The sequence below is a fragment of the Excalfactoria chinensis genome, chromosome 7, assembly GCF_039878825.1.
Source record: "Excalfactoria chinensis isolate bCotChi1 chromosome 7, bCotChi1.hap2, whole genome shotgun sequence".
Classification (NCBI taxonomy): Eukaryota; Metazoa; Chordata; class Aves; order Galliformes; family Phasianidae; genus Excalfactoria; species Excalfactoria chinensis.
In genome coordinates this window covers 32,905,598-32,926,668 of record NC_092831.1, presented here as the reverse complement: position 1 = coordinate 32,926,668, position 21,071 = coordinate 32,905,598, and the positions used below count along the sequence as shown (strand labels likewise).

At 43.9% G+C, this 21,071-nt stretch overlaps 1 protein-coding gene across 11 annotated transcripts in view; it reads left to right on the top strand.

Annotated features, from left to right (window-relative positions):
• AGAP1 (ArfGAP with GTPase domain, ankyrin repeat and PH domain 1) overlaps positions 1-21,071 on the top strand; it is a 265,277-nt gene that overhangs the window by 186,721 nt on the left and 57,485 nt on the right. For all 11 annotated transcript variants that reach the window (XM_072342546.1, XM_072342545.1, XM_072342547.1 and 8 more), the window contains one exon: positions 5,257-5,418. In XM_072342546.1, the coding sequence (XP_072198647.1) occupies positions 5,257-5,418 (162 nt within the window). The remainder of the gene's footprint in view (positions 1-5,256; positions 5,419-21,071) is intronic.

Below are 21,071 nucleotides of genomic sequence, written 5' to 3'. Positions count from 1 at the left end.
AAGAGAAGCTGCAGAGCATTGGATTTCACAGCCAGAAAAATTTCAGCTCAGGGAAATGGGTCTGAAATACAACTACAGATGGTTTTAGTCTATTGCTTCCCCTGCTTAAATAAAAGGATTGCTTTTCTCGCCTCTATTTAAAACACATGTGTAGGAGATGAAAGTGTCCAGCTATTTTTTTTTTTATTATCCAGTCCTACCGACATCTTTGGCTTATTTCATATCTACGCTAATGGCACAGTAAAAGTTCTGAAACACACCCGTTGGGTTCAGCCTTTCTCGGGCCGTGGCAAAGATTCCTGCCACAGCTGGAGCTGTTGCTGTTGTTTTCGTCATCGGCTCTTTCTCTTTCCATTGAACCTGGAGGTATTAATTGTGTTGCTGCTTCTGCTCTTTAATTGATCCCGTGCGCCGCTCCCGCTTTTGTGCAGCGTCTGACTTTGTGTCACTTCAGAAAATCAAACACCCAAATTAATCAATCCCCGGGCTCTTGGGAGGGAGGCTGTGTTAGGGAGCCGGGCTCTGCAAAATCAAGTCTTAATTTCACTTTGAAAGCCAGTTGGAAAATTTTAACGAGAAGATGCAAGAAAAATGTAAACCAGATCAAGCCCAACTTTGGTCTGCAGAGAATAGCATCACCTGTTGGGTTTGTTTCAGGTTTTTGTAAATAGGTGATTGGACAAAAATAGGAAATAAATCAAAAGGCACCAAGGTAGAGGAGGTCAGAATGGCCTTGTTTCCACTTCAGATCATTACGTGGGAGAGAAAGGGCTGTGTGTGTGACAGAGAATAGGAGCCGTGGGCCAAAGACGGAGCTCGCTCTCTGGTTTGTGCATCTCTGCTCAGCCTTTGTGCTGTGCTATTCCCATGCATCGTATGTTGCTGTCTCTTCCTATTTTAGCCCCCATCTGGGTGTCTTGGCATGGGGCACTCCCTGCTGGTTCTGGGCCCTATTTTTCTTTCCCCCCTTCATTCTTATGTTGTTATTTGCTGCTACTCCATGAGGCGTGCATGGCGAGCAGAGAAGGAAAGACATCTCCAGTGCCTCCACCCAGCTTGCTCCAAGCAGATTCCAGAGCACTGAGGACTGGGATGGAGTTTCTTAACCTTTTCAATCCTTCAAGTTCTCCTTTGGCTTTGTTTGTTGCACATGTTACAAAAGGTAAAACTATGAGGATGAACGTTAAGTTTTATGAACGTGTAATACAGAGAGAGGGTATCAGACGTGTTTCAAATGGCAAACATGATGCAGTGCAACAGCACAGCCCTTGAGACTCTTTGGAGGATTGGTCGATTTCTTTTTTTCATTTAATGTTCCATCTCTCAATTCTGGATTGTTGCTCTAGACAATGTATTTCTTCCCTTCTGCCGCTCAGTTCTCCTATCAATACTTGTCATAATCGAAAGGAGTTTCTTCTGTGACTGTCATTATGAAATGCATCTAGGAGAAGGGGCAGCCTTGGAAGTCGGCTTGTATAACAACAGCTGCATTGGCTTTTTCAGGTTCTGTGATTTCTGCCTAATGAGCATCAGATGTGAACAAGGAGAATCTTTGTCTTACACCCCGTGCCGTGCAAGTACAAAGGAAAGTCATCACTGTGCCAGCAGAATGATCTTTTTTGATATCCCATCTACCAGACCTGAAGGGTTTGCTTACAGGTGTGAGAGCATAGGGAGTGGCAGAGGGGAGAAGGGACAGCTGTGTGCATGCATTTGCAAGGATCTTCCATCCCCTGTCATCAGCAGCACAGGCTGCAGCTAGCACTGCTCTCCTGGGAGGAGAAGGCATTTTGCAGCAGTGCTGCTGCATGTCATTTGCAAAGCTGGCACTGCAGTTCCAGAGCAGAGCATGTGCTGGGCAGGATAACTCCACGGCAAGGAGAGAATGGTGTCCTTAATACAGATATACACCCTGCAAATGATGACCGTCATCAAGTAGAGCTTGCCTGTACAGTCCATCAAAAACCACAGAGCTAATGATGGGCTGGGCAGATAATCGCGGGAGAGTTAATTGTAAGGTTCGATATGCCATCTTGTCAGCAGAGATAAGTTGTCACGTTTTCCACTTGAGCTGAAACTAAATGATTGTAAAATAAGTTATGAGTGTCCTTGGGCCTGTCTGCCAGAATGATGGCTAAGAATACATTCCTGGCCCATCAGTCTCAAGCAGCCTGCTTGATATTTATGCGAACTGAATGTTATTTTATTCCCCCTCTAGTCATGCTTGTCAGCTTCCCGAGTGAAAAGTGAAACTGCTTCTTTGACTCATACTTCAAGTATTGAAGCTCGGAGAGGCTGCAGATTGTTATTATTATTGCTAGTATTATATATTTTTTTGGGTGTGCGTTGAACGTTGATGCCCGATTGGGAAGAACTAATGGCTAACATTGAACGTGCGGGATGGCTGCAAAACAGCCCATCCCAGCCCAGTGAGACGCATCTTATGAGCTCCCGTGCCTCCATCAGAGCTGCTGTAGATGTGGAGTAATGAGGCTCTTGCTTTCTTTAATTTGGCATGCCTTTTTTCTTTGCCTCTTTATTTTTTAATATATCTAATAGCGCCGGCAGTGGTCGTCTCTGCTCTCACGTGTGGTAATTGATACAAAATAAAATGCATTATTTGTATTCAGTCAGGAGTCTGAAATTGCATTCAGCGGGCTGAAGCCTGAACTCATTTACAGTTTTCTGAAGCAGGGCTTTCAGGAGCCCTCTTTTCAATTTGAAGAATACCTTGTCAGGCACGAGGAGTAGCTGGAAATGGGAAAGCACGGCGCGTGAGCCTGGCGCCCTTCCATTGCTCATATTTTAACCCAGGGGAAGGGTTTACAACTTCCATCTTCAAAGGGTGCTCTCAAAAACCAGAGCATGCCCTATTGTAATAATCAGGTGCTCTATCGTAATCACAGCTGTGCCCCGTCGTAGTGATAACGACATGCCCTATAGTAATAGCAACACACCCTACAATGCCAGCATCCTTTTCCAGGAGCCTTGTGTTTCTTTGCTGCTGCAGGGGGAAGGAATCCCTCTGGCTCTCCCAATGGGAGCAGTGTGACCCAAGGGCAGCTCCTCATTGCCCACAGGGGCTCTGGCTCAGTAGGATTTACTGCAGCAGGTTCATCCTTTGGGGTGAGCAGTTTTGCAGCGCGTTTGTAAGGTCTCATCATTTTTCAGCATTCACAAACAGGTTTTGTTTGTGTAATTTAGAGCCCAGACATGGGACTAACCTGGAGCAAACGTGCAGGTTTACATTTGTATTTATTTATGTTTTTGACAAGGGAAGGTTTTGGAGAATTCCCCTTTCTCTTGCCAAATGGCTTGCAGCTGTTAAGGATTTGTAGCTTTTCATAGAATCATAGGATGGTTTGGGTGGAAGGGACCTTTCTCTGCTCAGGGCAGCGTGTCTGACATGCAGACAGTGGTGCAGCAATGAGCACAGCTCTTCTGCTCCTCCAGCCCTGTGGGTTGCAGCAGACTCGGGCATGCATCACACTTCTTTGCAAGCAGTCTATTGAAGGGCATGGCTCGAGCTGGCTGCTTCTGTGAGTTTTTTTTCTCCCCTTGAGTAAAATGGGATCATTCTTTTTAGAGTGAAAGCCGAGAGTTAGAGGCCTGCCCACGTGCTACAGCCCTCATATTTTCTGAGGGGGAAAAGTGAAGCATTTTGAGAAATGGCATTATACGTGAGGAAGCCTTTCTGGCTGCTGTGCTTTCTGGGATATTTATGAATTGCAGTTTCCTGGTGAGCGAGCAAATGGAAAGCAACGAGATGCTGTCCTTACCCTGTAGCCTCTGTAGGTTGCCCCATTGCAGAACAGGTGGGCACATACAAGGCTATGCATTTCATTGCTGCCAACTGTTCTGTCCAGTTGTTTCATGTTCCCAACATAGGAAGCCTTCCTAAGCCTCTAACTAGAGGAAAGTATTCAGGAGTGGAAGCAACCGACTTGCCTTCTTGGCCATGCCTCTGCTGTCGTCCTCTTTTTAATCTTCTTTTCTTCCACTGTCAGAGATATAAAAGGGCACCAATATCCCCTTTGCCAAATGCCCGCTGAGCATCAGCATGGCTTCTTGTCAGGGTTTGCCTTCCTCTGCACGTGGAGAGACAGTGAGCCCTTGCAGGATGACTGCTTTCAGCAGCCCCTGTTCAGATATACAGAAACCTCCTGGACGCTACACACAGCGTGCTAAATACATTCTTACAGTTCCCTTTGTGGGTTAATGCTTGATCACTGTTTTCAAAACAGGGGGCACAGGAAAAAAAAGAACAGAAATCCTTAAAGGTTGTATATGGAGTTCGGTTTGGTTTCCACTGGCAGCCAATTAATGGTGTAACTGGTCCCTCACCAGTGCTTAGTAGGCAACTAGCAAGTAAACTTTGTAACAATAAATAAATGTTTCTTTGTCGAGTGGGCATTTGTATGGGAATTGTACTACTCAGAAAGGAATCAGAAGCTGCTTTTTAAATACTCTCTGATCCGATGCTTCTCTAACATAGGAGTTTGTCTTAAGTGCAGCCCTGGGTTGGTATCTGACCAGTGTTCTGGACACAGCTTCACTTGTATTTGAAACACTACAAGTGAAGAGAAGGAAGCTATTCTGGATTGGGAAAACAAAAGAAAAGAGCGTATTATTTAACACTAATTCAAGGCCAGGCTAGATGCGACTCTGGGCAGCCTGGTCTGGTGGTTGGCAGTCCTGCATATGGCAGGGGGGTTGAAACTGGATGATCATTGTGATCCTTTTCAACTCAGACTATTCTATGATTCTATAACTAACCATAGCCAGAAAAATTGATTTCTGTTAACCTGAAATCATGTTGGCAACTTTGGATGAAAATATTAGCTTAAGATTGCTTGAGTGCTTGTATTAGCGAATAAACAGGCCTATTGGTAGATAAGATTCAGTGGATGTTAACACTATCTCTGTTCTGTATTACAGCATCTTACGAGTACATTTGAGGATGAGTAAGATTTCTGTAAGAAAGAGCAATTGGAAATAATAGTGATCTCCTTTCCTCTTTGGTCAGCTCCAGCTGGCCTGGCTTTTAAAGCTGATGGAGAGTCATCAAAACTTGAACCCAGTCAAGAAGTAATTGATGCTGTTGGGAGGCTGTCCTGTAGTTGCATGAGCTCAAGAGGCTAGTTGCTGACAGACCATGAAGGGTTATATCTTGGATTCTAGCAATCCTAAATTTAAATTATGCAGTATTTTTTATTTTTTTCCCCTTTTTTCTTTTTCTTTTTTCCCAAACTGCAGATACCGGCTTAGGAGATTCCGTGTGCTCCAGCCCAAGTATATCCAGTACAACCAGCCCCAAACTCGATCCGCCTCCTTCGCCTCATGCCAACAGAAAGAAACATCGCAGGAAGAAAAGCACCAGCAATTTCAAAGCTGACGGTCTCTCAGGCACAGCTGAAGGTAAGCGTGCTCCATGGTAGAATTTAGATGCTATTTTATCATTGTTTGAAAGAGTGTTGTTATCTGATTGACTCAACTTTGTTGCTGGCTTTGCATTGGCGAGTTGAACGGGATTGCAGAGAAATTAGAAAGGAGAGAAGTTAAAAGGCTGATCTTCCTAACGATGGAGCTGGATGATGTGAGATGTCACATGACAGTGAACTCCACTGTCTGAAACATGTTTGGGACCAGTTGTTTAATTAAAGTAAGGCTCCCCGAGGTGATACGGAGCATCATTAGTGGTGAAGTTAAGGTACAGGCAAACTTGCAAGGCTGGAAAAGAAAGGAGAGTTGGGCTCACTCAGTACCTTGTACATCACATCGGAATTTGTGTGTTTGCTCAGTATTAATAAATCTAGCACTCTCTCTTCTGCTCTAGAATCATCTGATGCCTGTTATTCTTTGAATATTCAGCTGCTCGGGGTAAAGATGCTGTTATCTGAGGATTAAAAGGAAAGGGGAGAGTTTAAATGCTTGGGTTCTTTTATAAGAACCAGAAAGCAAAAGCCAAAAAAGGACTTCTTTTTCTCCTTAGTTTAGCTTACCGTTTCCAACGTGAACGCTGCTGTAGCTGTTCAATTCTGAAGGGGTAACAATGTGTACGGTGGCCAGATATGATATAAAACATGCTTGTATCTTTAGAAAAGAAGAAAAGAAACATGCTAGGATTCAGCCAAAAGAGCTCCAGAAAAAAAGATGAAGAAGGGTAGTTGGAAAGCTCAGAAACTGGGGAGTCAACATAGAAGGGGAGATGAAAAAAGGAGACAATGGAATAACATTGTTGGGAAAAGGGAGTGTTTAGTAAGAAAAAGATGTGGTTGTAAGCATTGGAGAGTGAGGGGGAAAAAAAACAGCTAATTCAGTATCAAAGTGTATTGGAACAGGTTCTGAAGAAAGGATGACAATTGCAGACAGCTGAAGAGACATTAAAAATAGATGTGATAATAGTATACAACCGAGAAAGGGCATGTTAACTACTACTTAGTCATCCTTATTTTCCATTTATTTAATTTCTCAATTGCACTCCTGTCACATACGGAATTTATTTCCTCAGCTATCTATACAAATCCTTTTTAGAACGCCATCAGCTTTTTTTTTCTCATAATAGCTCCTGTTGCGTTCTGTTTCCAGTCATTTAACTATCTTTACTGTTAGTTTCCCCCTAGTTTATGGCCTGCAGCCAAATTTTATTTTAAACTTTCATTTTTAATTTGCCTCTCTTATTTTTTTTTTTTTCTCCTCTTTTTCCCTTAACAATCCCTTTTTTACACCACTTATTTTCATACCTCAGTGGGAAGTTACAGAGGGGATTTTTCAGAGAGCTCACCGTTTGTCCACAAGCATTTTGTGGAAGTCAATATAAATCAAGACCAGCTGGGTATCAAAAGCCTTTGAAAATCTCTTTGTAAGTAGTTAATACGTGTATGTTTTCTTTCTCCTGGTGAGCTTATTTTCACAAGTCACTGGAGCTGGAGCCTGTGTGGTCCCGGTCTGCAGGGAGACTTTTGAAGTGCAGCAAGCAGGCAGGGATTTGCAGTTGTTGTGCACCTTGCCCTGAAATCTTGCTATTAACTGGAGAGGGGACTGCGTGGCTCCTTTATCCTTCTCTGTTTTCTCTTGCTCTTCTCCTCGTCTTCCAGCATCTTAGCATGCTAGTCCAAAATCTCTTTACAATGACTTAACAAAACTGTCCCACTTCATAGAAATGTGCCCGCAGGAGCGCGAGGCCTAACTGAAGAGCAGCACCAAGTGATACCTAGGCAGCCTTAAAAGCAGCAACGAGTGCTGGCACCTGCTTGCACTGTCTTTGTAGCTCTGCATTAGCAGGTGAGCTTTCTTTGACCTGCCCCTTGTTCTGTGTCTTCTGACACAGGCACCCTTTTCTGCTTTGAGTTTCGAGCAGGCCGCAGTGGTTGTAAATTCTTTATTTTTAAAACATTTCTCTGAAAGCACAACCCAGCCCAGTGCAGCAATAGCCGTGAGGCAATTGGAATTGCATCTGTCTGCACTGCATTGTTGCCATGTTGGAGGAACTCTGGGCTCATCTTAGTGGCCCTTACTGGCAAACTTAGGAGAGACATGCGGCTGTTAGGAGAGCAGGCCTCGTCTCTCAGCTGTGAGGAGGGGCAAGGAAATTTGCCTGACTTTCCATTTAGAAGAAAAAAAAACCCAATACTTCTTGATTTCCTTGGACATTTGAGTTTGGTAGACTCTGTGGCTGACCACACTGGGCACATTTATCTCTCTCATCTTGCTGAGATGCTGAGCAATAGAGATACTTTCATCGCCAAGGCAAGATCTGCTCCAAGTGCAGGGAGTGCCTGAGGTGCTTTGGGTTGTTCTCCCGTGCCTGGAATTTCAACTGTTCTATGATTATAAAGTAGTTCTTAGCTTAGTAATTTAGACTTATATCAGGAAAAGTTGAATTCCTATTCTTTCCAGTGTTTGCCTAGGTTTCCTTTTTGTTTTTCCTCCTCACTTCAATAAGCATAGATGTAAACTCTTATAGGTGTTCAGCTGGACTACTGCAACGGGAGATTCAGTCCAAATCGAGCAGATAAAAGGAAAGTATTCCAAGAGACCCGTGCTTAGCCTTGGCAGCTTGGACTACCCTTTGAGATAAGGCAGGTGACTTAATGTGGGGTACAGAAGGCTGTTCGTAGTTGTGGGAGAGCTGTATCTTCCTTCTTCCCTTCTTCTGGAAATCTTGAGCTCACTGTGACTAGGAGGAGGAAGGTTCTGCCGCAGTAGGTGCAGTGGATCAGAGTTAAATGATTTGGGTAATTCTAGATTTTAGGTTGGTTTCCTTTGGGTTCAGGCACGTTTAAAGTGTCAGCTTTCAAACAAATTCTGGCTTCCTGCATTTCTGTCTATAGCATAGTGAGGTGTTCAGTGAGGTTTAAATCTGGTCTTCAGCAAACTTTGGCTACTTTACTACATTTTTCAGTCTCTTTCTCCTTGAACATATCTGCTTTGATCATTGACCTCTGCCCAAGTATTCGGCTATCACCATGACGGACACTAGTAGGCCCAGGGTGATGTTAGTAGCACCAAGGACTGATGCTCATCTCTTTCATACATTCCAGAAAGATCATGCTGATTCTTCTTTCTCCACACGGTCTGCAGATGCATAGCCCTCTCTTTCTGGGACTGATTCTTTCATGTTACTGGATTTGCCTTCCCACTGGTTTTCTAAGACAAATGGCTGCAGCAACAAAAATGCTAAAGCAGCTGCGCTGCAGTTGGATGAAGATTAAAATCTGGTTTCTATTTTGGAAGATCAGGTTGGTGTGAAATTTCCACAAGTGTAACGAGACCCAGAGAGAAGGTTTTTTAGTTCTCTCTATACAGGACTTGTCACTGCAAAAAAAAATGTCCCTGGTTTTAAGGGTAACAGCAGGAATGCTTACATTAGGCAAGGTGCCAGAAACCAGCGGTGTTTTTCCCACCATGTTGTCTGTGCTTGCTCAGAGCAGGATTATACAGTGCTGTGTTTCAAAGAGGAATAGCTGCATACAGCCTGGCCTGGTTTGGTACCCTTGTGCTACTGCAGATAGTGGAGCAGCCAGTGATAATAGGAAGGTTTTTCAGCTCGAAAACAAGTAGGAAAATGAAAAGCTTTCCTGTAAATACTCTTCACAGAAAGATCTTTCCCAGTGGCTGTGTTTCTTTTCTCGCTCTTATTTGGACCTAGTTTTTAAACCTTCAATCCAAGTGGAGCTGCAAATCCAAGCGGAGCTGCAGAAAGCTCATTTTAAGAGCTGCAAAAAGCTCAAGGTGTGACTGGTCCTCTCAGGATCGAATGTAGATGATCAGTGCATTGCAGTTTTATTGTTGGAGCAACCTGGCCAACAGGGCCAACTCTGCTTCTGGTGGTAGGATCAGCGTGACTGCCCAGGCGGATGGGCAGATGTGTTCCGTGGGTCATGGATAAGAGTCAACTGTAGCGTGGTGCTGTTGTTTTATGCTCCCTCCCAGCAGTGCAGGCAAAACCAGTACAGCCCTCATGCTCCTGACTGTGCCAGTGGACCCTGAGAAACAGGAGCTGATGATAGAGTGATGGATGTGATTAGCAACTCAGTAAACTTTCCAAAGTGCATTTTTCTCTGCAGATTCGTGTTGTACGTTTTTCTTTATCGCTGGTTTCTAAAGAACTTTGGAAGGGCACGGAAGGTTCTTTCGTGTTTCTTTTTAGAACTGTCTTCCTAACACAAAGGTAATTTGTTCTCTGGTTTCTCAGCCAAGTGGGGACTGAGTGCAGGAGGGCAGGACAGTGTGCACAGAGTTGGGGGGACACACCGGTTTGTTTCTGAGACTTCTTGTCCTGTTCCAGGCATTCCAAAAGCAGAATGGCATAGCAAAATACAGAAACGCAGCTCTTGGTGTTTGTCTCTGGCAACTGCATAATAGCTGCAAAAAATGGACATTTTGTATGAATTGAAAGCAATATAGCAATTAACTGACTATGTAGTATATGATGCAAGTGCATTTTACCTGCAGCTTCTCACCCTAAGCTTTCCTTAGTCAAATCCCTCCTGGTTCCCCATGATTTACCTGCTGATACTGTATGTTAAAATGCATGCGGAACTGTTCGTTAGGAAGTTCAGAAACACGTCTGCGACCTGCAGCATGGAACAGGTGAAAGCAATGAGCTGTGGTGTTGGTGGGAGAGTTGATCCTTCATTTGACAGCTGGACATGGCGTTGTTAATGCTGGTGCTTCTTTGTAATCCCGAGTTAGGCACTGTGATGAAGGAATTGATTTTTACTTGTTTTTTTTTAATGGTGGGGCTTTTTATGGTCTGGAAAAAACCTGCCACTGTCAGAGGACAGCATGTTCAGAAACCTTTCCAGCACAAAAAGTCGCTCCCTTTTTTCTGGAAGGAAGATGTGAAATAGAATATCTTGACCTGCGGCTGCAACAAGGGCAGATCTACTCACCTGCTAAAGAGTTTGTAACCTTTGGAATCGTATCTGTTAGATGGATTGCGTTGCTTCAAGCAATGCTGCCACCAAAACTTGAAGTTAAAGCTCTTTGCAGTCTGCAAAAAGGTACTTGGGTGTACTACTGAGGTTGTATAGGCAAACAGACAATGCCATGCAGGAACTACATGTAAGTTGCTGATAATCATGTCATCTTTATTAACTTAGGTAGTTCCTAGGCATTGGAGATCAATAGTTATAACTTACTGCACAGTGCGAGTAGCTATGGAGGCATTTTTAGAAAGACATCTGTTGTTTCAGTAGGAGGGAAAGGTTTGGATACTTGTCTGGAGGCACTGAGATAGGGAAACGTGTGGAAATGAAATGAAGCTTTGGTGCTGTGTGGCATCAGGGGAGAGTTTGCATCATTGCAGTCCAGATATCCCAGCAGCCCATGTGGGGAGGTTTCAGGCTGAGCACTCAGCCTGTGCTGGGAAAAGTTTGCAAAGTAAGTGTTCCGTAGTAGTGTTACAAGTGAGATTGGTGCAAAAAAGGGTGCTGTGACTGCAATGTTGGGTAGAGGAAAGTAGCATTTCTGTGGAGCTGGGAGGGTTTCCCTGATAAGCAATAATTGAATGAATAAAAAAGAACACCAAACAGATTTCACTTGGCATTCAAATAGTGACAAAAAAAAAACAAAATAACACAGGAAAATGAATAGCTGTGTTTTCTTTCTTTGTCCACTTGACAACTTCACTTGCAGGATGTGACCAGATGTGTTGTCTGTAATGCCACGTGCTCATTTTAAGTGCGCCGCAGAGGTTACCACCTATGCGCTGTCAAAACACTCTTCAGTTGTAATTATACTGTTGGTCAGTGACTTCATTCACTGCTGTGCAGGAGATGCAGTACTGGACAATTGCTGTACACCTGAGAAACAGGAGGGCAGAAATTAATAAAATCTAGACCGAATCTTCAGAGACTTACTTTCAACCAAGGCATAAAGGTCACTTGTTGGGAAACCTTCAGCCTTAGTCGTCACAGCCTATTTGACATGAAAGGTTTGCTGTTGAAAGACATTTATGTTGATGCTGAGGAGTGAAAGACAAGGGAGGTGAAGCTCATCTATTGTTTTAACCTACTTCATTGCAGGCTAAACAAGTTGAAAGATCCCTTCTTCTCTTTCAAAGTGCTGCTAGCTCAGGGTCGGAAGAGGCTGCATGTTCCGCCTACCCACTTGAAAGGAGAAGTCTCGCAGTGGTGGTCAGCAGCAAAGAGGATTCTGGAAAGCTTGAGGCCCAGAACGAGATGGTGGTTGGTTGGTGTACACTCTAACACACCTGGATGTCTAGAGGAAGATAAAGCTTATTTTTTTTCCTACGTTCTGATGAGAAGCAGTCCCACTTGTAGTGTAGTACACATGCTATGTGTTGAGTACAGAGCTGTACACTGTGTATCCTTAGCATGAGTGCTGTGCTGAGATGTGGCTTGATTTCTTTGGAGAAGAAAGAAGTTTTAAGTAGCTTTATAAGTGAAAGAAAACAAGTGACACCCTAGTGTTTTGCTGGGTTCATGTAATGAGCATCTTCCTTAGAACTGTGCTGTCAGCTTTAGACAGTGACTATGGGTTGGGAACGGAGATGATTGTCCTAGGAAGCTGTGGTAAGAATTTAAAAACATGAAGTGATGTCACTGAATTAAATGTATCTTTGTTCTCCTGGTTGCCACGTATATGAAGTCTTGAGCCAAGGTGCTCGTGCAGCATGGCTTGCTGTGACACACATCCTGACATTCTCACCTTACCCCAAGGTGGCAGCTCCAAATGGCACACGTTGGAAAGGTGCTGGAGAGCGGGGTTCTGGCAGGTGAAATGCCAGCTTGGAGAGTCATGATGCAAGATTTATTTGCTGTAGGTGTAGCCTTTCGTGCAGTCATAGCAGCCTCATCCATTTAAAAAACATAGAACTGGAGCAATTCCACTTGTTATGCTCTGTGGTGTCAGTGGCACGCCTTTACAAGACTATCCTTAATGGTAACATAGACCTCCTTGTGTTTCCAGCTCTCAGCTGGTTAGTCACTTCAATCCTGCATTGCTTCTTAGGGTTTTAATCAAATATTTCCCTTAAATTGGCTGCCAAACTCGGTGAGCAAATACTTTCTGTCTTTGTAGTCTATGCTGCTGATGCACAGGCTGCGCATGAGTTCTTAGAGTTAGCTTGTTTGTTTTCCATACTCTGGACTTTAATCTACTGTACCCAATCCCTCCACTTTTCTCTATAGAGATGGGTTACTTCTGAGAGGTGTAATGCATTGCGTGTAGTCTGCAACTCCAGTGAAAGAAGTAGGTGAAAAGAAGACTTCAACAGACCTCATCATTGACGTTTTCCATCACTCCCCCGCTACACACACACACACAAATTAATAAAGGTTTCTTTTGTGAGTGAGAGATGGAGGAAATTGGCCATTTGTCTGTGAGGTAACAGGCTTTGGTGTGATATGAAAATCCATCAGATGATTAAATTCAATGACATTAAATCACAATTGATGAAAGGAGAACGCGGCGCAGTTTAATTCTATTTAATTTTTTGAGAGAGGGGGAAAAAGAGGGAAGAAAAAAAAAGCAGGGGAAAAAAAAAAGTTAGAGTTTCTCTTAAGCTGATATCTCTGTGCTCTTTCTTAAAAGTGCCTTTCTAGTTGCCACACAGTGATGTGATCATTATCTGTCACCTCGTCGCCTTGCTGCCTCAACACGCAGTAAAATACAAAAAAAAAAAAGAGAGAGAGAGACCAGAGGAGCTTGTGAAGTATGACTTCCTATCCCAAGACTCATTGCCTGCGATTCGTACCGCTTGACAGTAATGATCTTATTACAGTACTCTGGACCTTGAAGAGATTTCATGAGGAGAGTGAAAGGACGTGCCTCCATGTAATCAAGTGGCGCTGAATATTCCACGCGTTTTTGATCACACACTGATTGGGCACAGTTTTAGCCCATCTTCTAGTCAATTATGCATGGCCCCTTGTGCTCCTGTGATAGTCAGAAACATTGATAGCTGTTGTCTGGGCTTTGGCAGCCAGCCAGAGGTTTGAAGTGCCTTACGCACAGTCATTCCAGGATAAGTGCTTTTTAGTTGGAATTGATTACCTTTCTTTAGGTTTTGCTTAATGGCAAAACGGTATTGGAGAGGGCTTCAGGTGAAAAATGGACGTATTAGCCATTTAGAGTATCTGAACTCCTAGTCAATTTTTAGCTTTCCCCCGTTTCCATCTAATTTATGTTTAATGATGTAACGTTTGATAATGTTTAAGATATTTCATTTCAGTTGCCGCTGAGCACACATGTTGAGCACATGTTAAATGATGGCGTATCAATTTTCAGGTTTTCTAAATTAATCCAGCTTAACCTTCAGACTGCAGGAACGTGGCTTTTTTGGTGCCTGATCTAGCGAGCATTCGGTTTATCTGCCCATGTTACGGGGATGACGTTACTAAGCAGAGCGAGCTCTGTTTCTAATCCCATAATGAGGATAAATCTGCATCCTTTAGAAGAAGCCAGGGAAAGGGTCGGTAGCTGGCTGCATGGTTTAGACTTTCTCCTCTTAGAGGCTAATGTGGCTTCTGTTAATTTCTCAACTATAAAAATGCTACAAACTTCTTAATTCAAACTCCTACTAAGATGCAGAAAAAGAAGTTGCAAAAGGTATGTGCATCAAACATGTAGCACTCCATGAGAAAATGCATCATCCTAAGCGATGCTTATTGTTCCAGTACTGGAAGCCTTTTCTCTTAACTGAATATTTTGTGGCATATTGAATTTAGGGAATAAAGCAAGCTTTTTGCCGGGGCTCTTCACCCAGTAGCATCTGCACGTCAAAACACACGTATGGCTTGGGGAGATAGGGGAGGACCTCATAGCAGGCTGAACACTGTGTTAACCATGTGTCAGATGAAGACATCATGCTTCCCCTTGCTGGATTTTTTCTGTCCCCCTTTAGAAGACAAATCTGCCCTCTAAATCCATGTGTTTGGTGACTTCTGAGAACTCGACCCCTGTGCCGTGCACTCTTCTGTGCCAAGAGGGCTCTTTGTGCTGTGTGCTTCCTGCTTGCTGACGTTCCAGTTTCCATCATGAAACCAAGCCTTTAGTTCCCGAGTTGTAACAAAGCAGAAGGCCCATGATTAGCTCCTAACTGTGGAATCAGAGTTGTTTGTGTTGGAAGAGGCCTTTAAGATCATTCATTGGGGAGATGCCTTTTTCCATCAGGAGACACACATCACAGGGACATCCATCAGAACCCGGTAAGCCTCACATGTGTGTGAGCACATATGTGTTATGTGTTAAGCACATAAGTGCTTAACAGTTTAGTTATTACCACAGCCATGTACCAAACACAGCTGTGACTGATTCCTGGCCTCTTGGTGTTTGCTAATCAGGCTTTGCAAGTCCAGAGAGCTTGCTTAGGTGGATTTAAAACACATGAGCAACCTGGTGTGGTGGGAAGTGCCACTGCCCACTGCAAGACGCTGGACCTGGATGGGCTTTAAGGTGTCTTTCATCCCAGACTTTCTCTAGTGCTGTGATTCCTGTCTGAATACAGAAGACGCATCCTTCTGTTATGATAAGACAAGATACACCCTACCTTCTGCTCCATATAACCCCACAGACAGCAGGCATGGCAGCAGCCTATTTAAAGCTTGGATGGAAGCCTTAGAAAGATAAACTTTTTTTCTGTGAAGAATCTCTATATCTTTGGCCCTAATGGCGTAGAATTGTAGAATATCCCAGGTTGGAAGGGAACCACAAGGATCAGATGGAACAGGTTCCTCAGTAGTATATTTTGCTAGTAGTATATAGGATCATGATGTATACAGTAAATCAGCGTCCCTGGAAGGCTTCCAATTGAACATGATGCTGAAATGTGCAAAAAAAAAAAAAAGTCTGTTAAAAAATAAAATGGAAGGGAGCAAGGTGTTGATTCTCTCTGGTAGACTTGAGTTTCCAGGGTATGTCCCAGGGGAGGTTGTGCTTGACGCATACAGCCATAAAGCTTGTCAGCTTCTACCGCTGCGTTGCACATCTTCTTCATTGGTAATTTCTAACTGTTATGGCATTGACTTGACTTTGACTTCCCTTTTACTTCCTTCCCCAGTGCTTTGAATCTGTCTGTTTAATCTGGGGAGGAAGTGCTGCGGTTCATGGTGATGGATTACAAAACCAGGCCGGAGTATTTCTGACTCTGCTTCATTTGACAAGGAATTGGCAGCTCGCTCGGAGCTCCCTCGTTATTTCTTCTTTCCAGAGCTCCTCCTCTTGGGACGTCAGTGCTTGTGCGCATAGAAAGCAATTGTCATGCAAGGTAGTATTTCAAGGGGGGGAAAAAGATGATGTTGTAGTTTTTAAATTAATATTGAAAAACTGAGGTGGTGAATGAGTTTGTAGTCATCCCAAATTGTCCCAAATGTTAGTGCTTTATAGCCAAGGTAACACTTTGTAGTGGTAAACAAAACACCCAAGAGGACGTGCCTATTTCCAGACAACTGGAATGCTGTAACCAACGTGTTTGTACATAAAAAGCACAGTTGATGATTTACTTAGCCTTAAAACTGGAAGCTATCCTATTACTTTGGGCTTAATATCATCATTGTCACGCACGTAATTACTTTGTGGTTGGGTGGCTGCCAGTCAGTAGGCTGTGAATGGTCAGTTATAAATAACTTTTTTTGAACAACCGGTTCAGATTTTATGGTGAAACATGCTGTTTATCACGTGAATGTCGCAGCCATCTGAGCTTAGAAGGGTGAATTTAGTGAAGGGAGGCAGGCAATACTGAGCCAGTGGCAAGTAAATGTTTTTCTACTCATCGTGGATTTTAAGAGTTATTTCTGCAGTCTTTGTAGGTGTCTCACAGCCAGCAGTGTTAATTGGGTGACAGCTTTGTTTTTTCCTTGGCACGCTTTATTTGCATCTTGTTTGGTTAAAGGATACGCAGGGTTGAAAACAAATACATGGCTAAATAATTTGAATGAGAAGTTATCAAGTGGATTTTACGTTTGCTGTACCTCATTGCCTTAAGTCTCACAGTGTATCCTTGCCATGTATCTAGGAGATGGGCTCCTCTAGAAGTGTTGATCCCATACTGATGATTCCCATGATGAAACGTGATAGCAAAGAAGTGTAGAAAATAGGACGTGAAGGCAGCTTTGCCTGTAAAGGTTTTTGAGTGCTGTCTGCACAGCTCCCCATGCAGAAGAGTGGGTATGACCTTGACGCGTTGTGCTGCTGTAGGTGAAATGGTCACTGCGTAAGGAGGCTCTTGGTTAATCAGAGGACTAATTAACCCATGATTAATCAAGGTATTTCTCTATCTGCGACTCTTTATACCAGTGAAGAGGAAGAAGTTTCTTTTCTATTTATTTATTTTTGCCAGAAATACTTCTTTTAGGCTCTTATTTCCTCTATGGCCTTTGGCTGGCATAGATTTTCGGGTTACGTATCATCGGGTCCCATAATTTGTCATAATGCTGCTCAATGGCTTGGTGAAAAAATGTAAAGGGACGTTGTCAAGGTTGTTAGGCCTCAAGTTTAACCTGCTATACTTTTGAGAAAAGAAGGAAAGATTGACATAAACTGTCCCCCAGAGCCCGAACATTCTCACTGCTTCCAAAAAGAAAGAGGCATTTGAGATGAAGACCTAAATGTTTTTTTGAGCAACACAGAAGCCAGTGCATTTGTCTCTGAGGCTCTGCTTGTGAAAATTCTCCTGTGCTTTAGTCCTGCTTGTTGGAGGGCACTGAAAAAACAGGAAACTGGCTGTGAAGTAGATGAGGACAGGATTCGTTCCAGGTATCCTGCTGGAGTGAAGCAGGGCTGCAGTGACCCAGCGGGGTGCAGAGAACTGTTGTCATTTGAAGGGCATTTGCCCTCCTCAGCTTCTCAGAGTTGTCCCTTCCCAGCTTTTACAGCCCCTACCACATATTCATTTCTCAGAGCGCTGTAGTTCTGTCCCTACTCATCCAGCAGTGCAGTACACTGAAGCTCGAGTCCTTGATGAACAGAGACAAAACACTTTCTACCTTTGGGGTAGGAGATGAGGACATCTTATCTGCGAGCAAAAGGGACTGCCAAAGAAAAACTGCAGCTTAAATCCTTGTTTATATCCCTGGGGATGGGTTCCCCTCCTGGTTTTGGGTAAGCAAACAGTCCTGAACTTGTGCATTCATACACGTATGCACAGTAGAAGAAAGAATCTGCTAGCCCATCAACCTTTATTATATTCAATTGCACAGTATTTTGACAGTAATCTTGTACTGCTATGTGTCATGGTTTCTCTGTGCTATCAATTACAGCGACTACCCGCATGTTAACTCTGTGTAGAAGGTCGAGAGCCTCTGCTTTCTTTTAGAAAACTGATAGATGGTTTAGAAGAGTACAGTTGGGTCGTGCTTTTACCTTAGGATGCCTGGGAGGTGTGGAGTAAATAATAACATTGTTAGTCCAACCCCACCTGGGCAATAAGGATACTGAAGGCAACAGCCTTAGATACTGCTAAGAAGCTTCTACGGTGCCTCTAATTTATGTCTTTCTTTGCACAACCACACTGGTCAATTCAGGAGTATTACTAAGTTGGCTTAGACGCTCTCTAATCAATTTAATTTTAGGGGATCTTGTGTGGCTTTGTACTCTTCATCCCAACTCAGCACTGGTGCTATATGTGCTTGGGAGGCCAACCCAGTATTGTAAGGTCCTCGTTGACGTGTACCTTCAGTGTCATTGCAACCAAGGAAAATGACACTTATAGGTCCACGGTGTCACTGAAGTATGTGGTCTGGGCTTCATCTCCATGTGTGGGCTGTGGTATGAGTGTGATGCACCATCTCTGGTGTTGTTCTGGGCCTTGGTTGGTCAGTCATGATAAGTTTGCACCTGCCCAACCTCTTATCTCAGTCTTTTATCCTCACCTTGATGCCATGTGTTACCCTTGCAGGTCCATCCAGATGCTACAAGGATCAGTCTCTCATCTTTTCACTCTTCTATGCCACCTTTGTTATTGGTGTCCTTCCCAATGGTTTCCTCATAGATGAGATGCTGCTTTTCCTTGGCCTTCAGCAGTTGTATGAAAGCTGCCTTTTACTTTTATTTTTTTTTACTTTTATTGTGATTTAGTTGGATTGCGAGGTGCTGTAGTGAAGGGAGTGTTGTGTTTGGTGTCTACTACAGGCCATCCTATCAAGCAGAACCTGCTGATGAGGCTTTCTGCCTCCAGCTACAGGAGGCGTCACAATTGTAAGTGCTCATCCTACTGGGGGACTGCAGCTCCTCGGCTGGAAAAGTAGCACAGTGAGCTGTAGGCAATCCAGGAGGCTCCTGAAATGCATTGAGGATAACTTCCTGAGTCACGTAATAGATGGCCTTACCAGGACAAACGCAACACTGGACCAGTTGCTCACCAATGCAACTGAAGCTGATCAGTGACATCAGGATTGGAGGCTGCTTGGGCTGCCTCCAGTCTTACAGTTGAGTTTATGCTCTGGAGGAAAATGAGGGAAATGAGACATGCAGAGTGTAAAATCAGGATGCCAAATGTTAGAAAAGCCAAATTCCAGCTCTTCGGGGAGTAAGTCAACAAAACACCCTGGGAAGATGTCCTCGTAGGTCAGGGGTGGAGCAGAGCTGTCAGATCATTAAGGAAGCTTTCCTCAGAGTGCAAGAGCTCTCCATCCCTATGTGTAGCAAGTCAGGAGAGGCAGGCAAGAGATTGCATGGCTGAACTGGGACCTGATGGTCAAACTGAAGAGCAAGAAGAAAATGCACAGGCAGTGAGCAGGGACAGGTACCATAGGGAGATTATAGGGATGCGGTTAGGCTGTGTAAGGATGGAAAGCCAAGGCCAAACTTGAACTGAACTTGGCCTGCAACTTAGGGTGGCAGAGTTGAAAAATGCCACAAGGATGGAAACTTGAGAAGCTCAGCATTTGGGGAGGTTTGATGCTTTTGAAAGACATGCTCAATGAATTACATGTGACTTATGCAGGAAGTAGGACGTCACTACACAGCCAATGAGATAAAGCTGCTGTTGCTGAACTGCTCATAAATACAAAGCTTCGTTTGTTTCTCAAGAGAAGGGGAAAGCCCTGTCTCATGCTGCCTCAAAAGAAGCCACATCCCTCTCCTGCCTGAGTGGGGAATGGGATTCACGGTCCCAAGCAGGCAAGGCAGTGTTCCACTGCAACACAGCAAGCAGCCTTGACAGCTCCCTATGATGCTGCGGTTCAGATTTTACCATCAAGAAAATCCATAAGCTATACACAGCTTTCTGAAATCATTAACGCCTTAGTTGTATTGATGATTTCATTTCGGTGCCGCAGGAGCATGGCCTATCAGCCTAGCTGCAAGCTGTGGCTTATCGTTTTTATGATGCGTGGCAAGTAAGCCTGCCACGTGCTCCCTCCCCCCACCAAAAAAAATAAATAAATAAATAAAAAATCCATTGCGTAAATTGATTTGGGGATCAGCCTTGATAAAATACCAGCATTCAGCCCCTCGCGACAGCGCGGCTGTATTGTTAGCTGTTCTTGATTATTTGGATGCTCCGGCAGAAGCCGCCGCATCAGAGTTGGAGGTGTGCGGAGATTAACTGGTGTCTGTCCAACCATTTGTCATACAAATAACAGTGCCAGTAGAGTGAAATACTATAAATCACTTTTCCCCAGGATTGAAACCTTTTATCAGTTGTGTCAGTTTCATTATTCAATAAGCGATTAGTAACAGCCATTGTCATTTACCCATTTAGTAGTTAACAACTCAGATCTTCAGCTAGTGAGCAAGCATGTGACACCAGCATCTGATGTAAATGCAGGATTTAGTATTTATCTTTCCGGACAAAATGCAGTTGTTACTCAGTGCTGCACTGGGGCTGAAAGGCAGTGCTACTGAGACAGGAGTCTCTCTGTTTGGGTCTCTTCATTTGGTTTTGCTTTATCATGCTGTCATGCGATCATTGCATACACACTGACAAAATGCTCAGCGTTTAAAATATGCAAATACCAAATGGCACCTTCCTTTATCAGACTTTAAAGCTCTACTTAACAGCATCTCCCAAGGGATTAGGAAATTGCAATACAGCTTTCCATTGGGAAGAATTGCTATGTCCCCACAGCAGGCTTAAAGTGGAAGAATCTTAATAGCTTCCTGGCAGACGTGGGTTGAGAGACCTGCCCAAAGAGACCTCCATGTCCCACTGTAGGTCAATGCTGTAACCATTGGTTTAACCATCAGTTTTGAAAGTTAAGTTGGCAGGTGCATAAACTGCTTATGAGAGGCCCGAGATTCTTTGTCTCACTGCCTGTATTGAGCCAGGAGCTTTGAGTTACCATGTAATTTTGTAGGCTTTGTCCCAGAATACAAGTGATTAGAAGTCCTTGTCCTGCTAGCTAGACCTAGATGCAGGCTTTGTGGTTGTGCTACAAGAGAGGAACTTTGCATGGGATTAACCCTCAGGTTGTCCTCCTTGTAGTGTAGGTCCCAAGTCTATAGGTCTCTATTTTCTAAATGAAGCCAGGTGAAGGGGGGGGGGGGGTGAGTTGAAAGCTGTCTCCCATGTCTGTGCCTGGGAGCTGGTGACCTTCCTGTTTGAGTGCAGGCATTCAGGTTTGTAGAGAAATAATCATTATAGATGGGCCGGTAGTTTGTAG